Source organism: Delphinapterus leucas, chromosome 18 (assembly GCF_059928025.1).
Source record: "Delphinapterus leucas isolate spDelLeu-1000000601 "Yukka" chromosome 18, BTC_Dleu_Yukka2, whole genome shotgun sequence".
Classification (NCBI taxonomy): domain Eukaryota; kingdom Metazoa; phylum Chordata; class Mammalia; order Artiodactyla; family Monodontidae; genus Delphinapterus; species Delphinapterus leucas.
Genome location: NC_143146.1, coordinates 11,139,264 through 11,152,118, shown reverse-complemented (window position 1 = coordinate 11,152,118; position 12,855 = coordinate 11,139,264). Strand labels below are relative to the sequence as shown.

The 12,855-nt window shown below is 51.8% G+C and overlaps 1 protein-coding gene across 1 annotated transcript; it reads right to left on the bottom strand.

The window, feature by feature from the left end:
- Nucleotides 1-1,218: 1,218 nt before the first annotated feature.
- ZIC5 (Zic family zinc finger 5) lies at nt 1,219-8,427 on the bottom strand. The gene is made up of 2 exons (XM_022576845.3): nt 6,619-8,427; nt 1,219-1,947 (listed from the first exon to the last, which is right to left on the bottom strand). The coding sequence occupies exons 1-2, from the start codon at nt 8,135-8,137 to the stop codon at nt 1,505-1,507; spliced, it is 1,962 nt and encodes a 653-aa protein (XP_022432553.1). The 5' UTR covers nt 8,138-8,427; the 3' UTR covers nt 1,219-1,504.
- Between the last annotated feature and the right edge of the window lie 4,428 nt (nt 8,428-12,855).

Sequence of the window (12,855 nt, the reverse complement as noted above, 5' to 3'; positions counted from 1 at the left end):
ACAACAAGAGTACATCAACCACTGACAGCACACAAAACAAATTTCTACAAACCCTGGGAAGGGGGTGTCTTCAGGGTCTCTGAGGATAAATTAGTGCTCTTTAGTATATCTGTATCATGTTTATGATGGACTACGTTTTGCACACGAGATTTGTTGTACCAACCGAAAATAAACTAAGAGTTACTGTCCTAGGTCCTTGACCTTTTGTGTCCTAGCTTGACAGCTCTGGCAAAGGTCACACATCCATCAGTGTTTGGTGGTAACTATAAACCTTTTAAAATTTTTAATATGTATAGCAACTCCCTCTCCTCTTTTCATGTAAATCATACGTTGTCATTTGCAAGTGGGACAGAGTTCCGAGTGCTCAGGTGGAAGAAAATGCATTAAAATGCAACTTCCAGCACTGAAAAGTAAAGATTTTTTAAAAGGTCGATACAACAGTATAAAAGAGGGATTGCCCTGTTTGTAAAACAACAGCCTTCCCCCCAAAATAGGCATGTTGCCAACATCACACCTCCTTACACTTGCCTGTTAATTTTGGCATCCCAAAGAACTTATGATCTAAAACATAATCTCTTTATTACATAAGAAGTTTGGACAGAGTAAAGAGGCAGGCTCTGAGATTCCAGATGAAAAAAAAAAAAAAGAGGAAAAAGAAAGCACTTGAATTTCTTCTATTTTATAAAATATCACAGTTTCACAGTTGTCTACCGCAGCAGCTTTTTCTTCTCTCCACTGTTGCTGGAACAATCACGGTAGCACAATATATGGAGATATACTAGGTTGCTGCATCTTTTTTTAAAAAAAAACCATACAAGCAGGGTACTGAAGAAGTAATCCTGTATAAAAATACTGTGTTAAGGTGAGATCAGTAATAAAAGAGTGGAAATTAAAAATTACAAGTATTAGAACTTAAAGGGTTTTTACAAATATTTTTGGACACAGGTACAGTCCAAGATCTGTTGGCAATGCAGCACGTGTGTGGTTTACAATCAAGAGGCCTTTGCAGAATTAGGGCCCAAGCAGGAGGCAGAGAGGCTCCAGAGAAGCCCATGATGGTGTCAAAGGCGTTCGTGAGGCACTCCAGGAAATGCAAAGGGCCTTGGTGCTGTGTTGAGTTCTGACTTAATGCTCTTTCTCTCACCCTTGTAAAAACTATATATATGGCATTGGCAGTGTGTGTCTTGATTCACTAATCTCTCCATTCATTTTCCATGTGGTACAACCTGCTCTCAGTCCTGTGCCCCTGCAACACACAAGTCCAGCTTGGTTGGGTTTTTTTGTTTGTTTGTTTTCTAAGGGGAAAAAAAAACCCAAATATCTTAATTAAATTAATTAAATGTACAAACACCATAGGGTTTCATACTGAATAAATAGGGCTAATTAGACCCGGTGGCAAGTCTGAGTCACGAGTTTGTCTCAGCCTCGGCATTGTCTCAGGTTAGGATACGGTCCAAGGGCTCCCACTTATTATTGTACTTATTATTATTATTACTAATAAAATCTAATGTATGGTCCGCACGCCTTCAGAGTTCCGGTACATCTCCTCGTCGTCAGACTCAGAAGTGGTTCCACTGCTGGAAGGGGTGTGGAGGTGACTGGGGACCCCACTGGGCTGGCAAACGTACCACTCATTGAGGTTGGTCACCTGAGGGGACAGAGTGCTTGAGCGACTCCTGGTTGGGTCCAGCACAGGGGACAAGGGGGCACCCACTGGAGTCCCCACCGATGAGTAGCCCAGGGCTCCTGGAGAGGGTGGTGGGGACTTGCAGTGAATCTTCATGTGCTTCCTCAGCGAGCTCGGGTGGGTGTAGGATTTGTCACAGCCTCGGATCTTGCAGTAGTAGGGCTTGTCGCTGGTGTGGACGTGGGAATGTTTCTTTCGGTCACTGCTGTTGGCAAACTTCCTGTCACAGCCATCAAATTCACATTTGAAAGGCTTTTCCCCTGCAATAAAACATAGGAAAGGTTAACAAGTGCTTTTCAGAGACCTCTCACTTGAGAGAGAAATCTTAGAGCAGACATGAGGATGCATCTTCCCATCCTCCTGAAGACCAACTCCCAGTCTAACTCCTAATTCCCATGTTCCAGGATGCAACAGGGAAGGGATACTGCGGGGATGGGCCTGGTGTCCCCTGGCCTGGAGGCTCTCCTTGGACCTGGGCTTGCGAGAGGCTGGATGTCAACCCCGAAGTACCATAGGGGTCGAAGTGAGAATGGCTAGAGCATGGTCCAGGCTCTAACACTGAAATCCAGCTAGGACCCATATTCCCACATCCTTGTTCCCCTCAGGGTCTATACACACAAAAATTCAAGCCGATCCCCTGTCAAGATAAATGCTGATAAAATACTTCCAAAGCCACAGCTTGGGTGAAGACCGTAAGAAAAAGAGAAAAAAGATAAACACATATTCTCAATTAAAAGTAAACTGGGGGTGATGCAGTAAAATTATAATAATGGCATTTTGTTTCAGAGTGTTCCCCAGGATTTCACTGATGGGAAAGGAAAGGAAATACACCAAAATCCTGTTCTCTCCAGAAATAAAGACATCTGTGAAAAACATGATCCCACCACTAGATTTTTTTTATAAGCCTAGCTGGGCAGAGAATAGGCTGTTGCCCTCTTCGTTCTACCAGCTTTCCTCACAACTTGCTGGGCAGTTGAGACCCTAGAGGAACAGAACCTTAACAAACGTTAATAAAGACTACAAGCCTCAGCCAGAACCTGGCATCCCCTGATGGCATAAGCAGACTTCTTATTCTAACATTGTTTAACAACCAAAAATGATCGACTGTTTACCAGAGTCTCTGGGCCCATTGCCCCTTTAAGCTGCCCTACCCACCCCAGGAGCACAGGGCCTTTCAACACAAGGCCCCAGGTCCAGGTAGTGGAAATGCTCAGTAAGACGAGCAGATATGCAGCCACACTACACCTTGGTATTAAAAAGCAGAAACAGGAAGACAGCAGGTAACTATGAATTTTCCCCCCTCCCCTTAGTATCCATGAACTTGATGTATTTGAGTCCATAACTGAACATGTTATCTCATACATATTGTGGTATAATAAATATATTCCTTATATTTAAATGATTTAAAAAATAGAGTTGAATTTCTCTACATTTCAGCAGCTACTCTGGTGACACACAAGATATGGTCTTTTCCTTGGTTTTTGACAATTTATTTCTTAAAAAGCCAAACAACTATTAAGAAAGCTTAGTGTACATAAATTTCTGTGGTGGACTTTCCTGTACAAATATTTCAGTGTAATTTTCTCTTTTTTAATTTCATCAATGCTAATTGCTTCAATGCCAGAGTACGTTAGCACATCTGAAAAGTATTCAGATGCCTGGAATATAACATATACTACCTGGAAATATTGCTTAAAAGCAAAATTAAATATTATCATTTAATATTTATAATATATTTATATTATTTAATATACCTCCTGCCTTGGGCCATGAAGAGAGGGAAAAACACAACATAATGTAATGATAATCGTAACCTTTAAAAATTCTCTGTAGAGGGGCTGCAACAAAAACAGTTAACCGAGTTTTATCAAAACAGTGGTTATTTGTCCCGATTTCTACATTCCACTTTAAGTTGGATAATACTAATTTAATATAGCATTCTTCCAAAAAAAATTATAATCAGCTTTTCTTCAACATGGAGGTTTAAGTAATTTTATTCACCCTATGCAAATGTGCAATGTTGCTTTTTAGAATTCTCATGTTTCTGCACAAGCCAAGTATCTTGGATTGTGCAGAATAAACGACTTGGACATTGCTGGCTCCACCACTGCACATGTTGAAAGAGAAACATTAAGAATCAGACCCAGGGGCTTCCCGGGTGGCACAGTGGTTGAGAGTCCGCCTGCCGATGCAGGGGACACAGGTTCGTGCCCCGGTCCGGGAAGATCCCACATGCCGCGGAGCGGCTGGGCCTGTGAGCCATGGCCGCTGAGCCTGCGCGTCTGGAGCCTGTGCTCGGCAACAGGAGAGGCCACAACAGTGAGAGGCCCGCGTACGGGGTGTGTGTGTGTGTGTGTGTGTGTGTGTAAGAATCAGACCCAGAAAAGGGAGATACGGAGTGGAAAGAAAGGTAGAAAAGCAGGGATAAAGGAGAGATGGAAGAAGAAAGTAGAAAAAAGGGAAAGGGTGATAGAATTGCCTATTTTATTCAGGGGGGCCTACGTACGGGGAGGGGGGCAGTTAGCAAATTCTCCCTGCCTAGAAAGGGTGAGAGACCCTAATGTTTACATTTCAGATTCTGACAGAGGGGTCACGTCAGAATTTAACTACTTACAGAGTTTTAGAGAGTGAGGGAAGCTACGTGTGAGAACTCGAGTCCAGCCCAGAGGAAGGTTATAAATGGAATTGGGGACACGTGGGTCAGGAAATGGGCCTTCAGGAGTGGCCGAGGATTATTCCCTTTGATCAAGCCGTTCCGGGATCCCGGGTAACCCCCAAAAAGGGAGAGCCTTGTGATGGGGCAGGGAGCCCGGCCTGGCCTTTCTCTGGACACAGTGCTCCGTGGCTTAGCAGCCCAGGGACGGCCCAAAACACCCGGCGCGGGTTTGAGCATCAACGCGAGGGCGCTCCCATCCCTGCCCGAGGGACCCGGCGAGGCCCACGTAGCCGCCGCGAGCCAGGCGAGAATGCAACCTTGCGCACAAGGAACCCGAAAACAAAACGGCCCCGGGTTCCCTCGGCGCCCGGGTCTCCGCCCTCAGCAGCACGCGCGCACGCCCCCTTGGGGCCCGCCCTCGAGGGGGGCGGGAGGCTGCCTGCCCCCGGGGGCCGGAGAGCCGACACCCGGTCAGCTGCCGCGCAGTCAATTTCCAGTTCCTTGCCTGACCCGGGCGGAAACGGCCCTCAGCTCCGGGCAGCCCCCTGCCCGCCAAGGGATGATCTACTCCCCTCCGAGGCCTGGAAAGGCGGGAAGGGCCCGAGGTCGCGGTCTCCGCTTTTAGGGGCTCCCTTTGGGGGCGGCTTCACTTTCCGCGCCCCGCGCGCCCCGCTCACAGCCCCAGGCCCCTGTCCCGTCGGCAAGTGCTGGGCACGGGGGCCAGCAGCTGGCTTAGCGGGCCAGGGAGTTTTTACGAGAGCCTTGCGGGACGCTTCCTTTTGGCAAAATCATTAAGTCGGACTGATCCCGATTAGAGAAGGGGCTGGCAAACGGAACTCGGGGGAAAACGCGCTCCCAGCCGGTCAGCGAGCCAGTCCGCAGGAGGCCTGTCAGGTACCGGCGACAGAAGCAAGGCCCGGGGCTCCAGCCTCGGGTCCCTGGACCCGGCTTCTCACGCAGATCCCCCTCACCCCTCCGCCAGTGGCCTCGGCCCCGGCCGCTGGCCAGGCGTTGCGGCCCACGCCCGGCGCTGCCTCCTCGTCGTCGCCGCGCCGATAAATCAGCCAAGTAATTACTGAATGTAAACTCTACTTAAGTGTCCTCCGAGGGGTAATATTGTCTGTCCCTATAAATCCCGACTGCGCTCGCGCTCATCAGCGCTTCTGCCCAGCGCGCTCGTCTGTTCCAAGGGCCACACGGCCCACAGGCGACATCCCACGCCCCAGGCCGCGGACGTGGCACCCCCTACGGCAGGGCTCGGGGTGGGGGCGGGAGGGCTCCCCAGAGTGCCGGGGGCTCCTTCCAAGTCCCACGGGGGGGGTAGGCCCCAACGACCGCTGGAGACTCTGCAGCTCGCCCTGTCCTCCTCCAAGGAGAACCTTCCTTTAAATGGACAAAACCCAATTTCTCCAGCACCCTCTAGGGCATGTGTGATAAACTGTGTGACGGCGCGTGTGCGTATAGGTGTAGATGAAGGTGTGTAAATGAGTGTGATTGTGTCATCAGGGCACAAGGACGTTCCAGAAATGAGGGAGGGGTGTATGAGGGAATATGGGTGTGTGAAGTTGTTCGTGTGATGTGTGTGTGCACATGAAGGTGTACTGTGGGGGTGTGTAACGGTGGGCGGGTGTGTGTAGGGGGAAGGTCCCCGGAAGCCCGAGGGCGCATTACTTTCGCATTTTGCACCCCTCCCCGGAGGGACAGGGCCCCCTCTCCCCTCCAGGAGGGGCCACACCGAGCTAGGCCTCGCGGCCCCAATACCGCAACAAATCCCACGCGCCCCTCGCACGCCCGCTCTTTGGAGCACGGCGACCGCGCGGGGTCTGACATCCGATGGGGAGGGAAGAGCCGCCGGGGCGGCTCCGGCCCTCCTTCCCCATCGCCCTCCCCAAGTTCCCGGGGCCGGGCGGAAGGGGGCTGCCGACCGTCCTGGGCGCCTTCCTGCTCCGGCGGCGGCTGCTTCTGCTCCGGGGCGGCGGCGGCGGCGGCTGGAGCGCGTTGCCGGTCCCGGCGGAGGGGCTGCGGGAGCGCTGGAGACTCCACCGTGTGGGAACCCAGCGCGGGGCCTGTGTGTGCTATCGAATTACTTATTCATAGAAAAAAAGGGGGGAGAGAAAAAAAAGAAGTCACATGTCCGGGTTATACGTATGCGAAGAGAAGCAGCAGAAGGAGGGAAAAATTAAGGCGAGCAGGAGGAGGAGGAAGAGAAGCAGCGGCAGAAGCGGCGGCGGCGCGGGAGGCGGCGGCGGCGGCGCGGCCGGGGACAGACACCCACCTGTATGAGTGCGCTTGTGGATCTTGAGGTTCTCGGAGCGCGCGAAGACCTTGCCGCAGCCCGGGAAGGGGCAGGGAAAGGGCTTCTCGCCGGTGTGCACGCGGATGTGGTTGATGAGCTTGTATTTGGCCTTGAAGGGCTTGCCCTCGCGCGGACAGTCCTCCCAGAAGCAGACGTGGCTGCTTTGCTCGGGGCCGCCCACGTGCTCCACCGTGACGTGGTTCACCAGCTCGTGCATGGTGCCGAAAGTTTTGGAGCAGGGCTTGGCGCCGCCGGCCGGGGGCGGGGGCGGCGGCGGCCCGGCCAGCTCCTCGGGGTCGATCCACTTGCAGATGAGCTCCTGCTTGATTGGCTGCCGCATGTAGCGCAGGAAGGCCCCGGCCGCCCCTGGGAGGTGGGGGTGGTGCTGGTGCGGGTGCTGCGCGGGCGCGGGCGGCGGTGGCGGCGCCGGGGGCGGCGCGTGGTGTTGCAGGTGGGGCCCGGGTCCGGCCGCCGCGGCAGCAGCCGCCGCCGCCAGGTTCAGGTTTAAGTTCACGGCTCCGTAGCCATGCAGGGCGGCGGCTGCAGCGGCCGCCACCGCACCGTAGTGCGCATCCCCCGAGCGCGGCGCGAAGGGCGGCTCCCCGCGGCCGTACAGCTCAGCCGCCGCGGCTGCCGCCGCTGCCGCCAGCCCCAGGCGCATCTGGCCGTTGAGCGGGTGCGGGTGGCCGCCGGGGCGTCCCGGCGTGTCGTGCAGCGAGGGAAAGAGCGCCGGGCCCCCGCCGCCGCTGCCGTCCGGGCCAGCGTAGGTGCCGCTGGCCGAGATGAACATGCCGGCCGAGTGGGGAGGCGGGGCCGAGTGCTGGGGGGAGCCGGTGCCGGACCGCTGCTCCCCTCCGAGCGGGGCCCCGTGCATGGCCGCCGCGGGGGCCGTGGCGGAAAGGTCCCTCCGGAGGACGAAGTCCCTGCTGTGGCCTTTGCCGCTGCTGCCGCCGCCGCCACTGTTGGTGGTGGTGTAGCCCGAGAGGCCAAGAGGAGGGGGAGGGGGTGAAAGGGAGGGAGGAAGAGGAGGGGCTGGGGGCGGGGGCGCGGGCGCGGAGGACTGCACGCTACCGCTGCCCCCGCCGCCAGGGTAGGTGCCGGCGCCCGGGTGCGAGACCGAGGCTGCAGCGCGGGCGGCGGCCGCTGGGGCCTCGGGCTGTGCCGGGAGCGCCTGGGAGGGAGGGCTGAGGCCGAACGCGCTCGCCTGGGCCATGTGCTCGGGTCCGAGCGGAGTGATGGCCACGCCGGGGTCAGCGCCCAGGTCCCGAGGGCGGAGGTGCGCGGCTGCGGCGCGGAGTTGGGAGTGGGCGGCCGCGCTGGCCAGCGCCGGGAAGCCTGTCATATTCTGAAGTGGCCTGGCCTGAGCTGTTGCCAAATCCGCTAATCTCAGCGCTGGCGGGTTCCTCTTGCTCAAAGGGGTCTCCATCAGAACTACACAGTCAGACTCATAGGCCCTCACTGGGGGGACTTTTTTCCCTCTGCCCGCCTTCAAAAACATGTATATGTTAGGCGCTCTTTAACTTCTTTGTCCTAGCCTCCGAACTCTGCTTATTCCCGTTCCCACTCTGTCCTCCAGCGACTGGCAGAGCAAACACCACATTTGAGCTGCGCAGTGGGACCGAGATTTTGGAAATAGCAAGGGTGGGATTGGAGGGAGCCGCGTGATTGGCAGCAGCCGCGGCTGACCGATTGGCTCCCTTTCAGGCTCAGCGGGCATCCGCCCCTCTGCTCCTGGCCGCCTTCGCTTTCGCTTCGCGCCCCTTCCTCTCCCCGAGCCCTGCGTCCCCGCCTCCCCAGGGATTCCCAAGTTGCACTTGCAGAAAGTTTGCTCCGGGCCTGCGCGCGCGGCGTCCCGCGTTCCCTTGACGCGCCTTGCGGGGAACGTGCGCCGGCACGCGGCCGAAGGGCGCCTGGAGGCTCTGAGCTGGGGACCCCCCGGGGAGCAAAAGGCGGGGGGAGCCCCCAAATTCAAAAGCCTTCGCTCACTGCATGCAGCGTCCCTTCCTTTGGAAGAGCTCCGGGCTGCTGACTGGGGGAGGAGGGTGAACAGATGTATGACCGTCATCCTACTCGTAGAGGTGTTACTAGAAACTTCTTATTTGGGAAGGACACTCAATCTGCCGAGCGCTCACAGAGGGCGCACAGACAGTAGATGGAATGAGGAAGGATATTAAAATCCTATTGGTTGCAAAACACCAGGTGAAGTAAAAAAAAATCTTTCCCCAAAGGAACCGTTTTACCTCGACTTTTTAGCTCATGGGATCCTTTTCAACATGGTTCAAAGGAGTTGGCTCGAAGTGTAATCTCACTGCTCATCGGTTCTAGATCTGCCACTTCCAATTAGATCTACCGGGGGGCAAAAAACATCGGGCAGCGATTCTAACTTTTGCTTTTCGGAGATAACAGTGGCAGGGCAGGCCAAACAGCATCTCTCCAGAGGGAAGCGGCTAAATAAACGATATCCTTTAAGCAGAAGTTCTCCTTCCGGTCCAGAACGCACTCCACATGGGTGCCTCAGTTTCTTTGAAAGGACCACAAGTTAGAATTGATCCAATAAAATAATCATTTTATTGGATCAGTATCTTTGCGGTTTATATGCTGATAGAATGACCTTTTATCGTGTTATTTTCTAATAAGCTCATCTAGCAGGAGAGATGTTTTACTTGAAAACCATAAAAACTGGCTCTAAAAAAAAAGTGAGCCCTTTCAAGCGAGTTGCTATCAAATCTTTTTAAAAAGTGAAATAGATCCTTGCATCACTTTGGGGGGGGGCGGAGAAATGTGACATCCCTCACACTTTAGGGTCCTTACTGCCCCAGAGTGTCACTTCAGCTTTAACAAGAAAACACCTTAAAATTTTGCCATGTTCCATGATGCTCAAAAATTAAGCTCAGGGTTTATAATTTTTATTTTCCTGCCCTAAATAAAATTATTTGAAAAAAAAGAGGATAATGACTAAAAGGTGTTTTTTTTTTCTTTTGGGATACAGTCAAACATGTTACCAGCTTAATTTGTTTACTGTCCAAGTTTTTTTTTATTTTTAAAGACTACATAAAGCCATCATCTGCGAGATCGTCCTGAGAAGTGGTAAGAATTATTTTCAAAAGAGCTGATTCGGTAGCCCATTTACATTGATGCTAACAATGTTTAACAGGGAATTTCCCTGTGAGCCTTGGGAATGTCATTTCTCTTATAAAACTGACAAGCAAACAAAGAAAATAGTACAATCAAATTTCAAATGGGCATTTTCTTTAAGTTTCATGAAGCTCAAATACGGGGAAATAAGAGAGGCATGAGTGCAAATACAACAAAAAGTTTCTAATGAACAGCAGTGACAAAATCCACATCTGTATTTGGAGAGGAAGAGTCCTTCCACAATTTTCAAAGACTTAAAAGTCTCCAGCCACTTAGGCAAGGTGGAGGGAGGACAGTGTCATTTCTATGAATGCTTTATGGAGAAAGCATCATATGTGGAATTGTCACCACTGTCTTCATTTCCTCTCAGAACATTTCAAATATTTCCTTTATTTGAATTTTTTAGCAATACTCGTCAATACTTCCATAATGGCAGCTTTGCGTTCAATTCTGCAGGTTATAAGTTCAAAACAAAACAAAACAGAAAGAATGAATAAAGAAAGAAGAAAATAAACCCAACTTAGCCTTTAATATAGACTGTTGAGCATTTTTATTGTGCAATAAAATGGGTACCTCCACCTCCTTCAAAATAGCTTTTCCTCAAAATTATAACTGCTTTGTTTTATTGAATTGCTGAAATTTAATGGTTTAATGGGTGAAGGCATGAAGGAAAGGCTGTAAAAATGTGAATAATGGTGCAGCAGAGCCGTGCGGAATCTGGAACCCGCCTCCTTGTACAACTCTTGTTAAACACAGCGTGATATGTATCTGTCATCTATTTAATATGTCTTAATTCAAATATAGCTCCCTGATCAATTTCTTTTTATGGAAGCTTTAAAACAGAAAGACTTTTTAAGGAAATGTTAGAGATTTGAGTAGCGATTAGAAAGAGAGATATTTACAAAGTGTGTTTAATGAATATTTGCAAATTTATGACCAAACTCAGACCCTAAAAAGATAATTGACTCAGGTAATCGACTTGAGATGCTAATTCTTCAAAGAAAGAACTGGGAGCAAAATTTCAATCAACACCGATAAGGCGCCAATAAACCGCCTGCCAATTAAACCTGAGAATAGGCCTAGCTAGATGGTCATCAGGAAGGCTCGCAGTGGATTTCCGGGATTGCCTTTCTTTATAAAAGAGCTTTTTATTTTGTAGACGCGCTTTTTGTTATTGTGATGACCCGCCTGACCCCAGGTGCGCTGGTTCTTTTTCAAGCCATTTGGGAGCCAAATTAAAACCCCTTAACATCCCGAGTTTCTAAGGACCCAATAACTGTGTCACACTTCCTAAGTAAATACCAACAGTTTCCAGGACGTTGAAGAAAATAATAAACAGTAATGTGGGTTTTGGTATTTTTTGTTTTTTTTTAAGCAGGGGGCTGTAGAAGTCGTTATGCCAGTTCTGTGGATTTAGCCCCGTATTTCCGCGGTGGTGCTGGTCGTCAGGGTGGATCCTCAAAACCCATGCCCTTGTCTGCACTTCTGCAGCGGAGGTGCTTATGTGGGGCAGCAACGTGACAATCCGTGGAAACGCCCTTTGTGGGGTCGACAGGTGCTCCTGGGGGAACATCGATTTCCAGCCTTCTCTGCTGCACCCCGAACCCCAACCGGCCCCCGGCCCCAAACAAAGGCGGGAAGAGGGTGGGGAGGGACAGTAAACGCCGAGCCGGCCCGAACCCGGCGGCCACGCCGCGCTCCGCTGCCAGGAGGCGGCAGAGCCCGGTCTCTGGGGATGCCCGGGCGGGCGCTCACGGCTTCCCGCTGCGCCGAGGGGGGTCTGCGGCTCCCCGGTGCCCTCCGTTCGTCCCTGAACATAGCCAAGTTTCCTTGCGATGGGTGTGGGCAATTAATAAACTCTAAGGGAAGTGAATTGGACATTTCCTGGCTTTTGAGCCTTTGTTTGATTGTTTCGGCAGGCGAGGGGAGGGGGTACGCTGGGGACAGTGAGGTGGACAAGAAAGGAGCTGGGGGACCCACCGAGTTGCCTTTTATTGCCTTTGCAATTGCTTTATGGCTCGCCCGTCCCGCGTGGTTTCCGCAAGGGCGGCCTCCTTGCAGAGGGTGCCCGGCGGGTTTGGAGAGCCTTGTGCCATCTGGGCTGCTCCAGAGGCAGGTTCAAGGGCGGAGAGGGTGCCCCGAGTCATTTGAGGGCTCAGAGGACTTTTGTAGCCCAGCCCGAGGGCTCCATGGGTGCTCAACTGGGAGGAGGAGGGTTATCAGCTGACAATGAAAGAGGGAGTGGGGAGTCCTCTCTAAAGCCGGGGCGAGGTGAGCAAAGGGGCCCACAAAAACTGCATTTTAGTTGAGCTTTGACATGGCCGGAAGTGATGAGGACTTTGGGTTCAAGGGCTTTTTCCCAAATCAAGCTTGCCAGGTGGCGACTAGGCAATGAGGTACCCAGCCACCTGCCCGGCTTGCACTCGGCAGGGACCAGATCCCCACCATCTAGCCCTCACCACTGGTGACCTGACCTCGTGGGACCTGCGACCCAGCCCTGGGGCCTTGGGTGCCAGGAAGCACCGCGCAATTCTCAGCTGTCTGAGAGCTTCTCGGAGGGTTGCCTCTGTTTCCCGCCCTTCTGAGCCCGAGCTGAATCCTCAGACTCCACGGCTATGTGTGAGGCTAAGAGTAACCAAAAATGTGCTTCTTGATAAAGTTTTTGATCCCTGTCCCATGAACATGGACTTAATGAGGATTAAAAACAAAGCCAAACATAAAACCCCAGAAGCTTGGGTTATGTGACCATAATTGAAACGTTCGGTTTGTTTGTTCGTTTGTTTTGGACACTCAAGAATTGGACTCATCCCATTTCCACCTGACCTTAGTGCTTAAAAGCCCTTGAAAAATTACGGCTCTCTTCACTTCCCCACTACGAAAATATAAGTTGAGTAAAATTGACCTGTCATTAAATATTATCATTTGGTTATCAATCATTTTTACCCTCAGGGATGGGGGTTGTTGGAGAATGGCCTCTGACACACGTTCGACAATTAAGATTGGTAATTTCTTGGGAAATGTCTAACTGTTGTCTTTTTTAAAATGCTTAGAAGGTCCACACAGGAAGCAGAAACCCCCTTA